General features: G+C 31.9%; 1 protein-coding gene across 1 annotated transcript; it reads left to right on the forward strand.

Moving 5' to 3' along the window:
• The first annotated feature begins 2,095 nt into the window (after nt 1–2,095).
• Nucleotides 2,096–5,764, forward strand: LOC120121975 (putative U-box domain-containing protein 42). The gene is made up of 4 exons (XM_039141236.1): nt 2,096–2,171; nt 2,326–3,432; nt 3,508–3,817; nt 4,142–5,764. Exons 1-4 carry the CDS (start codon nt 2,166–2,168, stop codon nt 5,737–5,739), a joined length of 3,021 nt encoding a protein of 1,006 aa, XP_038997167.1. The 5' UTR covers nt 2,096–2,165; the 3' UTR covers nt 5,740–5,764.
• Nucleotides 5,765–22,206: the final 16,442 nt, after the last annotated feature.

Raw genomic sequence — 22,206 nt, forward strand, 5'->3', positions numbered from 1 at the left:
GATAATCATAAATATTTATAAATGATAAACTATATAAATGATCGCTAATATTTGAGTGAGTTTCAATTTTTTTCAATGATTAGAAGTAACTATTTAACAATAACGTCATTGATTCATAATAAATCGTTCAATCACTATTTAAAACGTCATTTTATGGTAGGGAAGTATACTCCTACAGGCGAGGTTTTGTTCCAAGAATGTAATCTATTGAAAGCTGAAGACTTTGAACAAGGTGGTAGGGGGAATTCCAAAGGCTACAAGAAAAAAAAAGGTAAGTTTTACAATGCCAAGATAATGACAATTCATGACGATTGATTGATTTATTATAATCGATAGCGTTGATGATCAAATTATTACTTTTGAAAAATCATTAAGAAAAAGAAAATTTTATTCAAATATCAGTAATTATTTATGTGACATACCCTAAAAAAATTTACAATTTGGCCGAGCAATTGATAGATACAAATCTTCAGATTACTTTTAACCAAATAAAAGACCATGGAAATGAAAAAAAAAATCAACTTTGACACGTTTTGTTTATAAAATATGATTTTAGGTAGCTTTCTTTTTACACAATTGGATAGTTCCTGGAGCCCACAAACCACTACCCACTTTGTTAATAATGCTTATTGGTGATATAGTGAGAAAAATATTAACTACAGTTCAAAATAAATCAGACATATTAACTACAGTTTATCAATAAAGCTTATTGCTGATATAATATTTAATTTATCGGTATAAATGGTGAGAAACTTAATAAACAATATCTTACAATATTACTTAGGGTAAAGTACACAAAAGTCCCTCGACTATAGGGTACTATATTATTAAGTTATCCGATTATTAAAAGTTATAAAATGATCTCTCAATTATATAGAGCTACTTTATTGAGTCCCTCGACTATTAAAAATTACAAAATGGTCACCTAACTATTCATTATGTTCCAAGTTTTTCCTTTTTCGTTAAAAAACTAACAGTCATCTGAGCTGAATGTTAACAAGTAGACTGAGATCTGATAGTTGTTTGAGATTATGATATCATATTTTATCATATTTCAACCAGTATGTTAACTTCCAGTTTAGATTGTTGTCCATTTTTTAACGAAAAAAGAAGACTTTGGAAAATAACGAATAGTTAAATGATCATTTTGTAAATAGTCGAGGGACTCGAGAGATGATTTTATAACTCTTTATATATAGTCGGAGGACTGCATAAAACAATATCTTATAATCGAGTGATGGTTTGTGTACGTTATCCTATTATTTATATGCTATACCCAATAATTTATTAGATTTTTTTTTGTCTTCGATTTCATTGCAACTATTTAATGTCAACTTATTTAATTGTTGATCAGACTAAGTTTTTTCTTTGTTTAGACTTGTTGATTAGAGTATATTAAATGCGTGTTTGTGTAAAAGCAAAGAAACCCAACCACTAATTAATTCATATCCTTTTCATTATGTTTGATTAGATGCTGAAATTCAAGGTCGCACAGTCTTTCGTCGTTCTGACGGAGTTTCCAAGCCAACAAAACATTGAACCTTTTGCCCACTTCCCAAATTAACAAGTCATCAAATTCTATAGGTCTTGCTATCAAATCTAAAATTGAAAACCATCAATATGCCTTTCATCATATCCATATATATACATGATACTCATATGCATGCATGGACTATATATGAAAAATTGAAAACCAGGCCACCTGATATCTTTGGAAGAATACTTGACAGATACGACGGCTTTTTGGTTACTATGCTAGAGACTGAGTTGGTGGTCTGACTGTATGTAGCCTGAGAAAGACATCGAATCTTTCAAACAATGCCCTGAAGATGTTAAGTGGTTCGATGTCTTACTCGTGTACTATCTATTTTACCCTAATTAAGTACGTGAGTAAATTTTTTCTTTAACATTATGTAAGGAATTTTGCCTGTATGTAACTCATGCACATAAAAAGATAGATAAATATATGCAGATAGTCTGAGTGCGTGCATGTGCTTTGACTTTCATGTCAAGAAATTAAAACCGTCCACTTTGAGGACGATGACATGATATTGATATATACACGCACACAATATATGTAAATATGCCTGAGGTACCGTGGTTCTGCAACTTTTGCTTAATACGAGGAAGATCCTTAAGAAACAAGACGTTCTAGCTCTGGTTTGATGTCGGTACGAGCCTTTTCAAAACCCTTCTTCTTCACTTTCAAGTTTATTTTTTGTTTTTATTCAAGTTTTTTTTTCCCAGATCGAATAACCCTTTCATATTAGCATGAAATACTTCCTTTTTCTTTAAAGATTAACCCCTTTTGTTATTTTTTTTCAGATGAACAGAACATCCTTTGCTGGTGGTTTTGAATCTTTGTCGGCAGATATTTCATCAATCATAGAATCTGTAGAAGCTGAGCAAGAAATCTTTGTCGAATTCAGATGCTATCTTTATCGAGTTTTTCCGTTGATAATGGAGTTGCAGTTTGCTAAGAATCCACCCCAAAATGCAAAAGAGATTGTGGAATCCATTTCCATGAATGTCAATTTGGCTAAAGATCTTGTTGGAGAATGCCATAAAAAGAACCCTTCAGTCTCAGATTCTGAACTTGTAAAGATCATAGCTCGACTAGAAGGGGTGATCAAAGATATCGGTGAATGTTTGTGTTCCATACCATCCGGGACATTCGAGGGTGCAACGTATGTCGAAAATGCTGTCCGGTCTCTTTCTGATGAATTGCAGAAAGTACACTTTGAACCGCAAATCCAGAGTCCTGAATCATTAACGAGCCCGAGAGAATTCGATCTTTACCCTGTGGACGATGAAGAATCGGCGTCCACAGAGAGTTCTCCAGTTTTTAGTATGCCTCACTTGATTGATATCCATAAGATTACAAATCAGATAAGCCAATTGCAGCATGAGAACAGGGACAAATCTATGGAAACACTGCCACATGTAGCTAACTATATCGAACCGATGTACGACGCGTTCTTCTGTCCGTTGACTAAGCAGATTATGGATGATCCAGTTACCATCGAAAATGGAGTGACATATGACCGGAAGGCAATAACCGAGTGGTTCGAAACCTTTGGTCATCGAGACGATATGATTTGTCCAACCACAGGGATGAAGCTAACAAGCAAAGTTTTAAGCACCAATGTTTCTCTAAAGACCACAATAGAGGAGTGGAAGGAGAGGAATGAAACTGCAAGGATCAAAGTCGCCCGAACCTCGTTATCGTTGGCTAGTTCGGATAGTATGATACTAGAAGCCATAATAGATCTGCAACACCTCTGCAAAAGGAGACGGTATAATAAGGATAAAGCACTTAGTGTTGGAATATTGCCATTGGTTATTAGGTTACTTGCATACCTAGACAAAGATGTCAGATGTGAAGCTTTAGAACTATTACGACAATTGGCCGAGGAAGATGATGAAGTAAAGGTTTGCCTCTTACACATTTCCTGCTATTTGAACCTTATCCGTATGAACTGCTTCATATATAAATTTTTTATGCAGGAAATGATTGCTAATACAATGGATGCATGGGCATTGATTGAGTTGATATCAAGTAGCCACCAGGAAATTAGGCATGCATCATTGCTATTGTTGGTTGAGCTTTCAAGAACTCAAGCTTTGAGTGAAAAAATTGGATCAGCTACTGGAGCAATTCTGATGCTGATCCGAGTTAAATCCGATCATAATGTCGATTCCTTTGCTTCAGAAAAAGCAGATGAAATTTTGAAGAGCCTGGAGACATTTCCAGATAACGTAAAGCGGATGGCAGAATATGGATTCTTGGAACCTCTTTTAAATCATCTAACCGAAGGTAACACCCCGATATGAAAACTCCAAGAGATATATAACACACAACACATACATATAATGTCGATTCCTTTGCTTCAGAAAAAGCAGATGAAATTTGAAGAGCCTGGAGACATTTCCAGATAACGTAAAGCGGATGGCAGAATATGGATTCTTGGAACCTCTTTTAAATCATCTAACCGAAGGTAACACCCCGATATGAAAACTCCAAGAATATATATACACACACACATACATACATACATACATACCGGTTCGGTTAAGAATCGAGCATGTTTCGAAGTCTAGCATAAGCCTGCTGATTAAGGTTACATGGTTAAATGAGCAGGTCCTGAGGAGTTTCAAATGGAAATGACCTGCTACTTGGGGGAACTCATTCTTAATAATGACGGTAAAACCTATGTGGCTGAGAAGGCTTCTCCAAGTCTGATTCAAATGGTGCAAAGTGCGAACACCGTTCTCCGAAATGCAGCATTTAAGGCTCTAGTACAAATCTCGACTCATCATCCAAATGGAAGGATCCTTGTCGAAGCCGGCATTGTCGAAATTATGGCTGAAGAAATGTTCACTCGTGAGATAAATGACCAACAGATGGATTCGAAAAAAGAGGCTGCTGCGATACTTGCAAATGTTCTTGAATCTGAGGTCGAACTTGACGGCATCAAAGTGACTACTCTTGGCCACGGAATTAGCTCTGATTATGTTGTTTACAACATTATGTACATGCTTAAGAACTCAACTCTGGGTGCTCTCAACATCGATCTCATCAGGATTCTGTTGTGCTTAACAAAGTCACCCAAATCGATGGATACAATTGTCGATGTCGTGAATGAGAGGGAAGCAAGCTATACCCTGATTGAACTCATTAATAGCCCACATGAAGAGCTCAGGATCGCTGTCATCAAGCTACTCATTTCGCTCACACCACATGTCGGTAACACACTAGCTGAAAGACTCTGCAAAACTGGGGGACAGCCTCAGAGTTTAATCGAATGTCCCGACAAAACTAACCACATTACAGAGAAGCAGGCTGTTTCTGCAAAATTCCTGGCGACACTACCCCAACAGAATCTCACACTCAACCTTGCTCTTCTCAACAACAACGTCGTCCCCGTGATTCTTCGGACAATCTCGGCTATCCGAAGAAATGGAACGATTACAAGCCGGCATACAACTGTTTACTTAGAGGGTCTTGTTGGAATCCTTGTTAGATTCACAACTACATTGTATGAACCACAGATCATGTACCTAGCAAGAACTCACAACTTGACATTGGTGTTCACTGAACTTCTCATCAGCAAATCCAGTGATGAAGTCCAAAGATTGTCTGCCATTGGACTGGGGAATCTCTCATCAGAGTCTGTAAATCTATCAAGGCCACCACAGGTAAAGAAATCCAAGTCCAAAAAACGATTCTACCTACCGAATTTCTTGTCTTACCGGTCATTAGACACCAGAAAGACAACAATTCTATGTCCAGTTCATAGAGGTGTCTGTTCTCATGAAACCACATTTTGTTTGATAGATGCCAATGCTGTAGAAAGGCTGTTAGTATGCTTCGACCATGACAATGATGAAGTCGTCGAAGCTTCGATGGAAGCTATATGTACTTTGTTGGATGATAAGGTTGATGTAGTCAAGAGTGTGAGCCTGTTGAGTGATATGAATGCCATTCAATATATATTCAATGTGTTGAAAGAGCATAAACAAGAGGGTCTATGGCAGAAATCTCTTTGGATGATTGAGAAATTCATAGTGACAGGTGGAAATAAGTCAGTTCCTGATATATCACAGGACAGATTACTGCCTGCTTCACTGGTTAGTGTTTTTGAGAATGGGAATGATAGTATGAAGCAGGTGGCTGAGAATATTTTGAGACACTTGAACAGGATGCCTACTCCTTCAACTACTTATTATAGCATGTAAATGAGAAATATACTTGAATTTCAGCTTTGGGGTCAAAGATATTGATTTCTGAATGTCATTACCTTTCTCAATCTGCTGTGAGAAGTGTATTCATATGTGTGATCTGTAATACCCTCTGCTACACTCTGCAACTCCAAAGCGGCCTCAAAGTCATCAGTGAAACACGATAACGAATAACTCATATGACTTGATTGATTTGCATAAAAAAGAGCTCTTTCCCTTTCTTTCTCTTTTCCTATCAAGGAGAGAATCCATTCTGCCCCGACTTTTATAACATAATCGATCAATGATTTTCCATCCAAATTAGAATGGAAAAATCACAGATCGCCGGTTTAACCACATCCTTTCCCACCATAAAAACCACTGTTAGCTACCACATCACCCGATGTACATCGATAATAGTGCGGTAAGCGTGGATTTCTCTCTCACCAGAAAGAATTAATTGAATAACAGAAAATTAAAACAAGCAACCCCGTTCTGAAAGTCTAAACATCCCCAAATCCTAACCCAAAGAAGATTTTACTTTAAAGAGGGTCAGATGAGCACTTACAGTCCCAACCCAGTTCAAGATAGAGTAAGATGAATACAAGCATTGATAAAGGATGCGAAGCTGTAAAAGAGAGCCAACAAACTTGACATGCAAGCAATCTAACAATGAAAAGATGGATAGAAAACATCATCCGAAGAAGGTGCCAATTTGTAGAAGTAGAAATGACGTACATGTAACCCAGCGACGTATCAAGGATGCAAGGAAAAGCGTGTGCAATCTCAAATACATAGCGATAAGTTCCTATTCAACCCCACAGAAAAGTTCTTAAATAATGAGATGATATGTGTAATTAGTATGTGTAGTATGCAATTAGCATGAGTAAATATATTGTAAGTATATGTAAATAAAGTAATATAGTAGTAAGAACGCTTCATCAGACGCTAGGGAGAACTCTAATCGTAGGATTGAGAACTCTAAAGTTAAATATGCACAAGCATAATAATTGCTATTACATCGAAAGTTTAGTGGTTACAAACTTATGAACTTCTGAAAAGCTATTGATGTGAAAATGAAAAAATATATGAATTATTTGTAAACTCTTGTGCTATTTCCTTTGCAAGTTATGAGAGACGAATGTGATTTCCTCCTCAAATCTCTGAGAGAGGACTGTAAAAGTTGAGATAAATCACCGAATACAAGTAGTAGATTTCTCCGGGAATGAATTGAAAGTGAAACAATAAAAGTTACGAGATTGAAGTGGAAATATTGATAATCATAGTGTAGTATCCCTTGGAAGAAGAACCATTTCTCCTAATGTCCTAGATCCATCTTCTCGAGTGACAAAGATGCTCGTGGATCCCTGTTATAACCTTAAATTGTTCTGAGAATTTCTTAGACGTAATAAGAAAAAGAGAGAGATTTTACGAAAGAAAAGTTTCATTCACAAAATGCATGAATCATTATCTGAGAGTACACTGTTTTATTTGTTTACAAGGTACTGGAATCTATGAAAATGCCAGCTGACTGTCCTTTGTATAACAAACTAAACGTTTCTTTGCAGGTACGTTGGGTTCCACCTTATGGGATTGTTTCCAATCAGCATGGCATGCTTGTGACTTCATTATAATTTCCTCGTGCTTCTCACGTGTCCCCCAGGAAAATATTTCCAATCCTTCATATGCAATCCCTAACCTTTTCTACTCAATCCCCAAAGTCTTCTCGTCGAGTCTCCTTTCTTCTTCTCATATCATGACAATACCCTCTTATGAGTGTTTTATTTTGTTAATATTTTGTTGCAAATTACTTCGTGTTATCTCTTAAATAGTACTAATTTAGGTCATTTTATGTTCAATTCTGTGCAAGGCTATTTTCCAGTAAACAACATTTAAAAGGTGAATTCTACGTATTTTTTTATTTTCTAGAATCAAGGTTGGGCATATAGGCATGACTTTGGGTATGACGATGTCGACGTGGTAGAATCTGCAGTCCAGTCAGCGTCAACTTCTAGAAGACGATACAGTCAGCGAAATCAAGGAGGAAGGCCGGGCAGATGAAAACTCTTTAGAAATTAAGAATGAAGAATTTTAATTGGATTTAAATGTTTGGGAACTATTATTTTAATTAGGAATGATCTCTCTATTATTTAGGATTTTGGATTGCTATTATTTAGTATTTAAGTATTTGAATGTTCTTAGGATTATCTTCTTTATTTTTCTTTATTTCTTCTATATGCTAAGTATGATTTCTATCATGCTTACCTAAACTTTCATTTAGCAGATAACTGAGCAACGACTCAATCTGTTTCGTGAGAATTGAAAAAGTGCTTCACATCTTCAGATTTCTTTCTTGATTTTCGGCAATAAAGGATTGACAATCGGTATTTCCATCAAACATCTCAATACTTTCAATCCAAAGAGTGCACATTACTTGATCGACGTTGTGATCTACCGTTGGGAGAAGAGTCGGCTTGTAGTAAATTCATCTCCCTAAGAACAAATTAGTGATGACCCATTAAGAAAAATCAAAATCGGATTCAATTCTCATCGATACACCATAATCCGAGCATGGGCTTTTCTAGTACCAAAACACAATATTGACATTAACATCGATAGTCGATATTAATCCAAACAAGGGTTAAATTCCAAGGATTGGCTTTGGAAAATTAGTTCACCAGAGAGAAGAGTAAGTTACAAGGGTTGGGCCTTGTAGACTGTAACCGACAAGTATCCGAAGTAAAATCTATTTCATTGATCAAGACAATTGAGGCAAAGAGAAGCTAGAGGCTATCTCTCATCATAATTATTTTCAACCGTTTACTTTTCTTGTTTTTATTGTTTTACTTTGTTTCAATTTATTCTCTTTATTTTACTAAATACCTTTTATTTTCCTCTTACAGATTTCTTGGTTAAAGATCAATTCAAAATGACATTGGAAACTTCTAAGTCCTCGCAAATCGATCCTTTTCTTCTCTATATTATGTTCTTAGCTTATTTATCTGAGAAAAAGGCTTATTTATTTGACAATTATGACGCTTATCAAATTGGAACAGTTACCGGAAACTTCGGTAAAATTACTGATTAAAATTTGTTTTGATTTATGACCAAGAGGAAATCTCGGAGAGCTAGTAGATTGTTATCTTGAAATCAAAGCATTTTCCCAAAGAACACACGCACACACATTTTGAGAAAGAAAACATAAACAATAACAGTTCAAATTAAACCCATAAATCTAGAAACACCCTCAGACATTGAGACACACTTTGAATTCAATGAAGAACCAGTTCTGATGGGTGATCGAACGATTCGGGAACTTGCTGCGACACTTGTCGTTCAACAACAATTATGCATCGTCATCCCTCATGGTGAAACACCATTCAAGCTCAAAACGGGTTTGATCCATCTTCTACCTACTTTCCATGAGCTGCCCAGTGAAAATCCTCACAAGCACCTTATTGAATTTCACATGGTCTGTTCTAACTTGAAACCACAGGGAGTATCTGAGGATCGGATTAAACTTCGCACTTTTCCTTTTTCCTTAGTCGAATTAACTAAGGACTGGCTTTTCTATTTACCTCATAATTATGTTAATAATTAGGGTGATATGACTCGTCTTTTTCTTGACAGGTTCTTCCTTAAGGCGAAAGCGAGTGAACTGAGAAGAAGCATCCTAGGAGTGCGACAGAAAGATGGAGAGTCGTTATACGACTATTAGGAACAATTTAAGAAACTCTGTGCTAGCTGCCCGGAACATGGACTATCGGAGCAAACACTCCTTTAGTACTTCAATGAAGTCCTACTTCCTTTAGAGATGAAGATGATTGACAATGCTAATGGAGGAGCACTCGTTAATATGACTCCGAATGCGGACAGAAAATTAATCTCTACCATGGCAGCCAACTCTTAATAGTTTGACTCTTCTAGTGAACTTACTCGACGGTTTCACGAGATAATTACAATTTCATTAGAAAATAAAACTGATAAGTTGATTAATATAGTTCAATCTCTTGTTACAAGCAAAACAAATACTGTTAGACTTTGTGGAATATGTACGATGTCAGACCATCCCACAGATTGTTGTCCGGTGCTACAAGAAGATAATGCCACACAAGTAAATGCAGTTTATAATTTTTCAGGACCTCCCCAGAGAACTTATAATCCTAAAGTAAATACCTATAATCCAGGATGGAGGCATCACCCAAACTTCAACTATGGACAAAACCCAAGGCCAAACCAAGCATATCAACTGAGACTATCTCCACCTCAGCTGTATAAACCATAAAAATCATCATTGGAGGCGATTGCGGAGTGATTGGTGATATTGCAGGAGAATTTTCAAATCAAGATTGAAGCTCACTTTCAAGAGCTTGATAAACAAATGAGCCAACTAGCACAAGATGTGAGTCGATCAGAGTCCCAAGGAAAGTTATCATCTTAAACTGAGCCGAATCCACATGAAAATTTTAGCGCCATCACCCTTCGAAGCTGCACTGTTATTGCAACAATTCCTAAGGATGTTGTCGCAAGTTCCCAAAAGAAGGAAGTTGACGCATGGGAGAAAGAGAGAAAGAATCAAGATCCTAAAAAGAAAAAGAAGAGGTTGACGCAAGATCTCAAAGAAAAAATAAAGATAAATAGCCAATTTCTTCTACACCATCTCCCTATGTCGTTCCGTCTCCCTTCCCATCAAGATTGGTTAAACGCGATAAACAAGTTGATGAGAAGGAGATTCTTGAAGTTTTTTTTAAATGTGGAGATAAATATACCACTTCTTGAGGTAATCTGAAATGTGTCGGGATACACTAGATTCTTGAAAGACCTTTGCACAACTAAAAGGAAACTCACTTGTAATGAAAAGTTAAACTTAGGTGAAAATATTTCAGTTATTTTTCAATGCAAGCTTCCACCAAAATTAAAGGATCAAGGTATGTTTGTTATACATTGTAAAATTGGCAAGGTGTGAACTAAACGTGCTATATGTGATCTTGGTGCTTCTATAAATGTTATGTCGCTTTCCGTTTATAATTCACTTAGTGCAGATTCATTAAAGGAAACGAGAGTGATTATCCAGCTCGCTGATAAATCCGTCATTTATCTCGAATGACTCCTTGAGAACGTACTGGTTAAGGTAAATGAACTGATTTTTTTTCAGTAGATTTCTATGTCATTGACATGGAAAATGACCGAACCAATTCTTCCTCAGAAATCCTTTTTGGTAGTCTTTTTCTAAGCACAACAAATACTAAAATTGACGTCAGGAGTAGAATTCTTACCATAGAATTCGATGGTGAGGTTGTAAAGTTTGACGTTTATAAGGCTATGAAACATCCTGACTCTGTGGCTAATTCTTTTGATGAGTTGTATAGGAATTCAAAGGTTGGAACTAGCATCACTTCTAACGTGGAATCACAATCATATGGTGAAGAGCTAAGTAAGAATTTAAATTTTATGTATTTTCAATCTAATTATTTTCATCTATTTTTCAAGCATCAAAGTTGGAATTAGAATCGCTTCTGAAATATTTAAAGAACACATTTTTAGGTGAAGTAGATAATTTATTGATTTCAGATAAACTTCCAAAGGTGAAAAAGATCCGAAGAAAACATTTGAGAATGAGAGAATCTACAAGGACAAAAGGAAAAAAATTATGATTGTAGAATTTCTCATAATAAATTTATTCGTTGGAAAAAGCGTATGAAGTGGGAGAAGCATCTCTCGCAAAACGTGTAATTTAACTCAGGTCATCGAGCTAATAATGTTAAATAAAAAGCTTTATGGAAGGCAATCAATTTTTATTTTTGTCGTTCTTTTATCTTTATCTTTATCTTTATCTTTATCTTTATTTCTCTGTTTATTTATTGATTTTATTTTTCTTTAAATTTTCAAGTTTTCCAAATATTTTTATCGAACTCAAATGGTGTCGGATCAAACACTTTTGGTCGAATACACGCGAATTCCAGTTTGGGGAGGGAATTTGTCTCGAGCAGCAAAGATGAAAGCACCCTTTTTACCATGCGCACCGTTTCATTGAACGAAGCGCGTTAGCATAACCCATCTCCATCTGCCATTTAGCAACACCCTTAAAGCCTCATGTGGAAATGACCATCTAGTTCAGTTGGTAGAGCACAAGGTTCTTAACTTTGAGGTCGTGGGATCGAGTCTCACGGAGGGTATTTATAATTCGGAGGTCTCTTACGGAAATTGCTCTCAACTTGGTGTTGGGGCAATCTACTATCTTACCTCCCTTACCCCATACATATGGGAAAAAGGGCCAGCCATTTTACTTAAAGCCTCTTGTGCATTTCACCTAAACCTCACCCCTTTTCAACTCAGACTGCATTGTTTCCTTAATCCAAAGCCCCCACGTGCATTCTTATTTTGTTTTTGGCAAAAATCAATTTGTTTCAACACTTATTCCCACAATTCATTAAACCCCTGTACCCACGTGAATTTTATTTCACCAAAACCCAACCTTTTCCATATTCTAAAACCCTTATAGCCGTTCGAAACCACAAACGTATGTTCCTCTCGTCAACATCAACCCTCAATCGACGCCACCATGGTTCAGATAAAAAAAATCAATGATCTGATAAATACAGGGAGTATCTCTATTCCTTTTCCTATGCTTTAATTTTTCATATTAGGACAATATGCCTTAAGTAGGGGTAGAGAACACTTGCATCTAATTTATATGCTTGAAAATGAGTTGTCTTGGTTAATTTGTTGAAATCTATTGCTATTAATCTTGATTCTTTCTTTGTTTCATTGGTTAACTTATGAGTTTGCGATCATGCTTTTATCGGGTTTAGGGTGCATTGTCGTAACCGGCTTTCGCCCGGGCACGAAAAAATTTTTACTTGGCGGGAAAAATAAAATTAAATAAAATGAATAAGTAAATGATTTTGATTTTTAAAAAAATGTTTTGGGAGTCGCCATTGACCTTTTTGGATTAGGTAGGTCAAATACCTAAAAATAATCTTTAAATAGTTTTTTTTTAAAAAAAACATAATTTAAAAGATAAATTGATCTACGTATAACCAAAAAAAATTAATAAAAAAGATTCGTGGTCGGTTACGTTTAGAGAATGATTAGCACTCCTAAAACGCCTAAAATTGGTACTTTATTAATTATAAATTGTCTCTATTATTAGAAATTTAAAAATTCAAAGATATATTTAATTTATAATATTGTTATTTCAAAAGTATATTAATTTAAATATAAATATGATATTTATTTATTTAGAAATATCAGAAAAAGACTTCTAGGTACTTTAAGACAGCTCCTTTTTTAATATTAAATATTTTTAAAATATATATAATTTAAAATATTTATTTAAAATATCAGAAAATGGACATCCAGTTGCTTTAAGACTGCACTTTCTTAATATTGAAAAATAAATTAAAATATGATTATTTTTTATATAACATTAAATTTATAAATAAGATTTTAATAGAAAATAAAATAAAATAAATAAATATTATTTATTATATTTCATATTATTAATAATAATTAAACATATTGGAAACAAACATATAAAATTAAAACAATAACTAAAATAAATGAAAATAAAACTATAAAAAAAATTAATGACTAAATTAGAATATATTAAAATTAAAATACTCTAATTCGTAATTAATTATTTAATATTGCAGTGGCTAAACATGCTATTTTACGCATTTATTAATTTAGTGACTAAAATAAAATTATCTTTAATTCAAATATCAAATTAAAATAAATTAAAATATGCTTTCGGGATTAAAATATTAATTATTAAAATATTAGGGACTAAATCTATTATTTACCCTAAATATATATAATTACTGGAAAGGACTAAATTATAAAGTAAATAAAATTTAAATACTAAATTGAAATGATTAAAAGTCAATTTCCCTCGTCGGAGGGAAACCAGTCGTCGGCCGGACACCCTATACCATCGTTTTCCGAGTGATCTAAAACCAAATCTGACCCCCGTTTTCCATAAAAATCCTCAGATTTTTGTAGATCTAAAATACCGTGGTTTGCTATGGGTCTCGTTCTTGCTCTCGATTGTTGGTGTTTTTATTGTTGTCGTCGTTGGTGTTGTTCTCCGACCCCTCCTTTTTTCTTTCTGGTTGTTGTTTGATGTCCTCCGTTGCCCCTTGTTTGCAGGCGTGGTTGATGGTTTTTATAACCATCATTGGTAATGGCTTCGAACCGGGTAAAGAATGGCCCTCGAGGTGAGTCACCAAACTATGGTGGTGACTCACCATAGGGAAGCGACGTGGACGGTATCTTTGAGTCTTTTGGATACTTCGGCGAGGCGTGGCAGTAGGTGGAGCGTCGTTGGAGGCGGCAACAGTGGCGTGGAAGAGGAAGCGGTGACGTGGCCCTAGGGTGGGCCACCGAATCTGGGCTTCTATATTTGGGTTGGGGCTGTTTGTATTTTGGATCTGAAATAATAAAATTTATTTAATAATAATAATAATAAAATTATTATAGTAATAATAAAATATAATAAATAAAATAAATAATGAGTAATGAGTAATGGACAAAAAATTTAATGTCTACATGCATGATAGTAAAACGGTATGATTTGTATTTTTCTTTAAAATTTTGCTTGATATTCTATGATCGTTGGTTGATATGTTTCTCGACTCGATACATATTACCATTCTTGTGAGATTTGAGCCTAAACGAGCATATTTTTCATTCTTATTTATTTGTTTGATTGACTGTGTCACATTAAATTATGACACTTAGGTTTTACCCATTTCTCTACTCAAATTGGCTTCTCATTTATATCCATTAGTAAATCAACTTTGTGTTTTTACCCTTCTTTGTTTTTACCTCATTATTAAACGAATTTTTTTTTATCTTTACTCTCTTTTATTATCCATGTCAAGATAGAGATTGATTTATTCCATGAATAACGAAAAAAATAAAGATAAAATGAGACGCAGTAAAAAAAACAAAATAATTCATAATTCAGACTTAATACAGAAACAGGGCGTGGGGTAGAAGTTAAGGTTTCAAGAAAGAAAATGGATAAGTACGAGGTAAGCTATTGGATCTTTTAAGGATTTTTAGATTGGCATCAAACTTCTCAACTTTTGTATTTTGACCTTCCATTTTTGGACAAATCTTTGAAGTTGTTTTTCAAGTTTGGAACATGAGTTGACTTGGAATGAATTGTTAGAAGATATTCAAGTGTTTTTGGATTGAGATGTCTTCTGGTGCATTGACCTTCTATCATTATGCATATTGAAAAGTCTCAATCAAACATCAAGAACTAAATACACGTTTATCTTAATAAAGATGGTTCAGGCAAAAAAATTAGATCCGAAATTTTTAAATTACTATGAAATTTTAAATATTTTATCAATTATAAATAATTAAATTCTGTCTTCGACTTTTATTTTCTATCAGTAAAATAAAATTTATTAATAATAGTAAATAGCAAAGAAGAGGAAAATTGATATAATCACTAGGTCAAGAAAATCCCAAAACACACCATAACAAAGATATAAACAAAAATATAAAACTGCTCAACTACCTAAAATCATAAAATCAATAACATATGAAGGTCAGTTTGACGGACATGATTCGTGCTTGCTAGGGGCGTTCAAAAAACCCGGAATCGTTAAATGTAATCATTAATCGATATAACTGTTATATTTAATAGGTTAATTAATCGAACCGTTAATATTAAACGGTTTCGATTAATTAAACCGCTAAAAATAATGATTAACAGTTAAAGTTATGGTTATAAGTTTTGATAAATGATTAACCAACGGTTAACCGTTAAGAAATTATATTTATAATTATATTTATAATTTATTATATTTTTACACAAATAACTTAATATAATTTTCTATTATTTATATATATATATATATATATATATAATAAAATTTGTATACAAATAATTTAATATATATATATATATATATATATATATATTTATATATATTATATTTATATTTATATTTATATTTATCATTTTTAATTTTTATTTCTTTGAAAATATAGAAATATTCTTATACCAATATAATTATGGGTTTATTGTTATCTACTAAGATATTTGGAGATCTATATAATTACATTGATGTAAGAATGCTTTAAGTGCTATATTTTTTTATTTTATTTACTTACATCGGTGTATATGTGTTAAATTATATTTTTTCTAGTATAAATTATGCAAAAAATGATACATAATTGTAATATGTTAACTGTAGGTTAACCTGTAACTGAACCATTAATAATGATTAACTGTTAGTTGTTAAATATTTCTTAACAATTAAATTACGGTTAAAAAATCTCATAACCGTTAAACGGTTAACCGTTCGTTTAGGCTAAACAATACGGCTAACTTTACATCAACATGAACAAAGTGATCGCACAAGGTGGTGTTTGTTTTTACTGTGTAAGGTCTGCAAAGCTCTTATGTCTGCGTCGCGCAGACATTGGGCTTCGCAGACCGTTTGTTTTTTAGAAGACAGAAGCTCTTCAAACGTTTGCGCGAGCTCTTCTTGGTGCAGACATGGTTTTATGTCTTCAAAGGTCTACGGGAAAATTAAAATTTATTTTAAAATTTATTTTAAAATATAGATTGATTTATTTTAAAATATGGAAAATTTTATTTTAAAATATGGATTGATTTATTTTAAAATATGGATTGATTTATTTTAAAATATGAAAAATTATTTTAAAATATGGATTGATTTATTTTAAAATATGGATTGATTTATTTTAAAATATGAATTGATTTATTTTAAAATATGGATTGATTTATTTTAAATTATGGAAAATTTTATTTTAAAATATAGATTGATTTATTTTAAAATGTGAAAAAATTTATTTTAAAATATTGATTGATTTATTTTAAAATATGGATTGATTTATTTTAAAATATGAATTGATTTATTTAAAAAAAAAATATTATTGTAGTTGTATGGATTATTTAAATTTCAGTATTATAAAACTAAAGTTATTTAAATTTTAGTATTGTAAAACTCTTTTAAGTTTAAAAAATCAGTTTATTTTATATTTCAGTTTATTTTAGCAATCTGCAGACGTTAAAAAACAAACAATCTTCTTCTTGCAGACTATAGACTTTTGGTCCACCTTTTCTGCTGCATATATCTGCAGATGTGATCCGCAGACTGCATACCTTTTATCTCTTCAAAAACAAACACAACCTGAGTGTAGAAAAATCACACCAACATCTACTAAGTTAATGATCGCTGAGGGACTGCGGAGCAGCAATCATCATAATATCATGATCATACCAAACTTACATATTTGACCTCAATCTTGAAGAATTAATCAAATTAGTCCAATAAAATCAAATATTTCAAATTAGTCCAATAAAATCAAATATGAGCATTTTATTTTTTTTAGAAGCGACAACTATCATTCTACTTTTGTAAAGAGCCGTCTAATTTTTTTTTAAAAAAATAAACATATATAGTAACAGTATATAATTTCCTTATTGCTCTTATTCAATTTCTATAAGTGATATATAATTCAAATTTTACAAAATGTTTCCATTAATCAACCATATAATCTGTTAAGAGAGTATTTCAAAATTTTTAATTATGGACAAATTCAAATTTTCAAGAGTTAATTGCATCACATGTCCTTAAACTATAACCCTAATTTATATTAGTCTCTAAACTTTTATTTTCATCCCTAAACTATTATTATCATTCTAAATTAGTCCTCAAATTTTTGAACATTTCAATTTCATCCCAAAACTATGACATTCATTCTAAGTTGGTCTCCAAACTTTTGAACATTTCAATTTCATTTCAAGCTATACGCATATACTAATCACATCTCTTGTTAATAAAATTGTTAGGCCAAGTTATATTATTATTTGTTTGAAGAAAAACAAAATTTAGGTTAAACTATGGTTGAAACCAATTAAATAGTTGGACGAATTTGGGGATGAAATTGAAATATTCAAAAGTTTGTGGATCAATATAGAAAGAGTGTCATAGTTTAGGGATGAATTAAAATATTCAAAAGTTTAAGGACTAATTTAGAATTAGAGTCATAGTTTAGGAATGAAAATAGATTATTCAAAAGTCTAAGGAATAATTTTAAATGAGGGTTATAGTTTGGGGGGTATATGATGCAGTTAACTCAATTTTTAATTTTACAGAATTGGTAAGTAAAACAACCAGCTAATGATGACAATGTTAGCAAAAAAAAAAAAAAGGATTCATGTCTAAAAGTTGTGCTATAAAATCCCAATTACATTTTGTCAATCATCAGCTCATTTTCATCAAACAGTACATACAAAAATACAAGTAATCGACCCCGATCAGATTCCAAACAATGGCTTCTTTTAACATTGCTTCTCTACTCGTTGCCTCGCTTGTAGCTTGTTGTTAGTTATGTACCATTTTTCTTCGTTTCAATATTTGATCATCACATGTATCATAAGAAAAAAAAATCCCAGTGGCATTTCTTGTTAGTGATTTTGTAAGTTTTTTTTGTAGGTGTGTTAAACTCGGAAGCAGTAAAATGTAAGAGTGACAGATTGTGCATCCGAGTGTCCACAGGGCGGCTTTTGTGATTTACAAACCGGCGATTGTCTCTGTCTTCCGAAAAGCAGATGCGTTATCGACAGCGATTGTATCGAGCCTTGCAAGGGTTTCAAACTCCATGAATGCAAAGCCGGTCATTGTGTTTGCCAGTGAAATGATTAGATACATTCTTTCATCACTCTAATTTACGCCTTTCGGACTGCAATATCTTCAATTTTGGTATGGAATTGTACCAAAAGAGTAATTAATAAATGAGTGAATAACCTATCGTTGAAGGGACACAATTCTTCTTTATTATTCATTTGTTTCTTCTCCCAATCTTGCATATATCAAAAATCCACCGTTTGCATACATTTCATCACATTTAATCTAAAGCCATAAATTTTGGAAATTTTGAGTAATTAAGAAGTTGAAATCTAAATTCTAAATTATGAGATGTATTCAGGATTATCCTCAATATTAATCATTTTTATGTCAATAATAATTTCTCCTTAGGATCAATAAAAACATCACAAAATTAAAATTAGGCTAATTTTAAAGGAAAAAAATGATTAATTTGATTTTGATTAATTCAACTTAGTCAATAATCAAATTAACCGTTTGAACACCTCTTTGCACTAGACCATATATTATATATGTACATTTGTTGTTAATAAAGTTTCACAAATTATGCAAAATATTACTAATATGCATTGGATAGCTGTGAAAAGAATATTAATATCTGAAGTGAAATTTCAGACATGGACTTTGGTTCTCCTCTGAGAGTTAAGGACCTTTCAGGTTGGCTACAATTGTAGATGCTAACTGGATATTAACATTGGTAATAGAAAGATTTATCAATGGTTATTGTGTTTATCATAGTCTTCATCTTATATCATGGAGTTTCAAGAAGTAAATAGCAGTTTCTAGGTCCATTACCCTATTAGAGTTGTAAATTCTTGGTATAGTTTTTTTTTTGAACGATGCATAGTTAGAGAAAGAGAGAGGAAAAAATTTATTCCTAATGAGTATGAAGCTAGAGAACTTTTGTTGACAATGAATGGACCCCATCTTTTAATAAAAACTCGGGCAGAAAGTAAATAAAGATGTATTATATTTTATTAAATAGAGATGTATTATATTTGTAAAGTAAATATTGAGATTCGAACTCACACAAAGTGAGATAACATAAACGTATTTAATCACTTGATCAATTAATAAATCTCTTTTTTAATGAAAATAAAAAATTGGGAAAGAAAGTCAATTTTTTTATAAAAAAAATTGGGTTCAGATCGGGTCAAGTCTAGGTTTAGGGTGAAAAATATTCGACCCGAAAAAAGTAAATTTATCTTATATATTTAACGATAATTACAATAATAACCCTCTATATTAGGTCGAGTCGAATTCGAATTTTATCTAAAAAATTCCTTTTTTTTATAAAAGTTATACCTAAACTCAAATCGGATTGAATTTCAGGTGGGGGATTTATATTTTCTGAACATATCAGATTGATCGAAAACCCAACCCGACACATCCACATCCATGAATAGGAATCAAGTATAATAAATCATTCAAACTCCAAAATCTCAGTATAACAAAAATGTTATGATGTAATAAATACTTAAAATTCCAAAATCTCATTATGACAAAAATGTTAAAATCTTCTTTTTGTGCATTATTACTAATAATTTGATTCCATTAACCTACAAATTCTTGTATAAAATCCTTCAATTACAATTACACTTTGTGAATCATTATCTCAAATACTAAAACTTTAAAACAATTGAGTTCAAGTCTCTCCCAAGAGGTCTTCTTCTACTGCATCTTCTATTCTAATTCTCCTGCTTGTGACTTCTTGTAAAGCATATATTTTTTTTTCATTTTGAATATTTTAATAACTATCTTTATTGATGTACATGTGCATGAAAATTTTAATTTCATAAAGTTAGATATGTATTAACATTAAGAATTGTTATCTTCATTTTATAGGTGTATCAAACTCAGTAATACAAGCCAGAGAACATCCGGAAGACACAGGATATTCATTGGTGTCGAAATCTAACTTCCAACCAACCGAGAAACATCAATGCTTTGTCTGCGCTCAATGTCCAGAACATTGCTGGTTCTTCTGTAAATGTGTCGATGATATTTGTTTTTGCATCTATGATGCATCGATGTGGTACATATGATGGTTTCGTTAGCCTATAATGACCATAATTCGTGAAGGACTCATAAGTCATGGTCAATAATAAACGGACTTCATGAAGGACTTCATGGTCAATAATAAACAGACTTCATATATATATATGAGTGAAAATTTTAATTTCATAAAATTAATAGGTGTGTGTTGAAATAAAATCTTTATTAAATTAAGATTTGGTAATTTTATAGGTGTATCAAACTCAGTAACACGAGGAAGAGAACATCTTGAAGACAAAGAATATTCATTGGTGGGAAAATCTAACTTCCAACCAATCGACAAACATTCATGTTTTTTTTGCGATAAATGACCGAGACATTGCTAGTTCTTCTGTAAATGTGTCGGTCGGTGAAATTTGTTTCTGAGTCTAGTATGGCTGAAAACATTTTAGATGACTCAAAAATAAAATTCCCACATATAATTAAATTTATTGTACGTTTGAAAAAAAATATTGAGTGATTAAAAATATGTTAAAGAGCTAATTAGTTAGTTAATTTTTATAAAAGTATATAATTAGTGGCCATGGAGAAGGGTTTAGTGGGGGTTTAAGATTATTTATAATCATAAATAATTGATTTAAGATTTTAATATTTTTAATCAAAAAAAATTCATATTTACTTTTTAATGATTATATATATAAAAGTATTAAAAAATTTAAGGTACAAATTATAATCATAAGAAAAAAATAATTTAAGATTCATATAAATTCATCTTTTAATTTTAAATTATGCTCATGAAATTAAGTATGTAAATAAACTTTTAATTTTATTTTATTTTATATATAATTTCATATATATAATCATTAAAAAATAAATATGAAAAAAATAAATTTAATTTAAAAATATTAAAATCTTAAATCAATTCTAAATAACCTATTAGATTTATTTATGTGATTGAAGTGTCATCATATTCTCAATTAACTTAGATTTAAGTCCTTGTATATTTTTGTTTCATTTTTTCTAACATTAACTATAATATATATATATATATATATATATATATATATATATATATATATATATATATATATAATATTGTAATCCCAACTACTAGATTTAGCTTGTTTAGTCTCCAATAAGGTATCGTGTTCAAATGCAATCTATGTAATTTTAACCTTTTTTTTCTACCTTTTTAACTTGAACATGTTATATAATACATGTATTAACTCATTAACAAAAATGAAAAGTGGCTCAATGAGGTGCGCAAGAGCCATCCTTGATATCAGGGTTGGAATCCTCCAGGTAAGAAATCTTTAGACTAAAAATTTGTTAAATAAGTTATATTAAAATTTAAAAACTTTTCTAATCAGGTCATAACAAATTTCATAATTTGATTAAAAAATTAAATTAGAATTAGAATCAAATTGAGATAATATTTAAATTATGAGGACTAAATATGTAATTATATCAACTTTTTTAACCACTTAAATAATTATAAAATCATATTGTTAAAATTGAAAGTATGATAATCATATCGACACCTACTCTATAATCAAGTGGTCATTTGAATAGCTTACCCAAACTTTTAACTATATCACTTTGGCACCGTTAATTTTTTTTTATAAATATAAGATGATTTTAAACAGTAGCATATGTTCTAAAAATCCTTATTCATTTGACAATAAATGCTCATATATCATATGGTTGTGGTGTTCGAAACCGAAATCTCTAAAAATAATAAGCAATAATGTAAAATACAATTCAAAACAAAATATATAATTGAAGCAAGATAGATAGTCTAAGAGATAATAATATGTTTAAATACAAAACA

Source organism: Hibiscus syriacus, unplaced genomic scaffold (assembly GCF_006381635.1).
Source record: "Hibiscus syriacus cultivar Baekdansim isolate YM2019G1 unplaced genomic scaffold, ASM638163v2 tig00110384_pilon, whole genome shotgun sequence".
NCBI lineage: Eukaryota > Viridiplantae > Streptophyta > Magnoliopsida > Malvales > Malvaceae > Hibiscus > Hibiscus syriacus.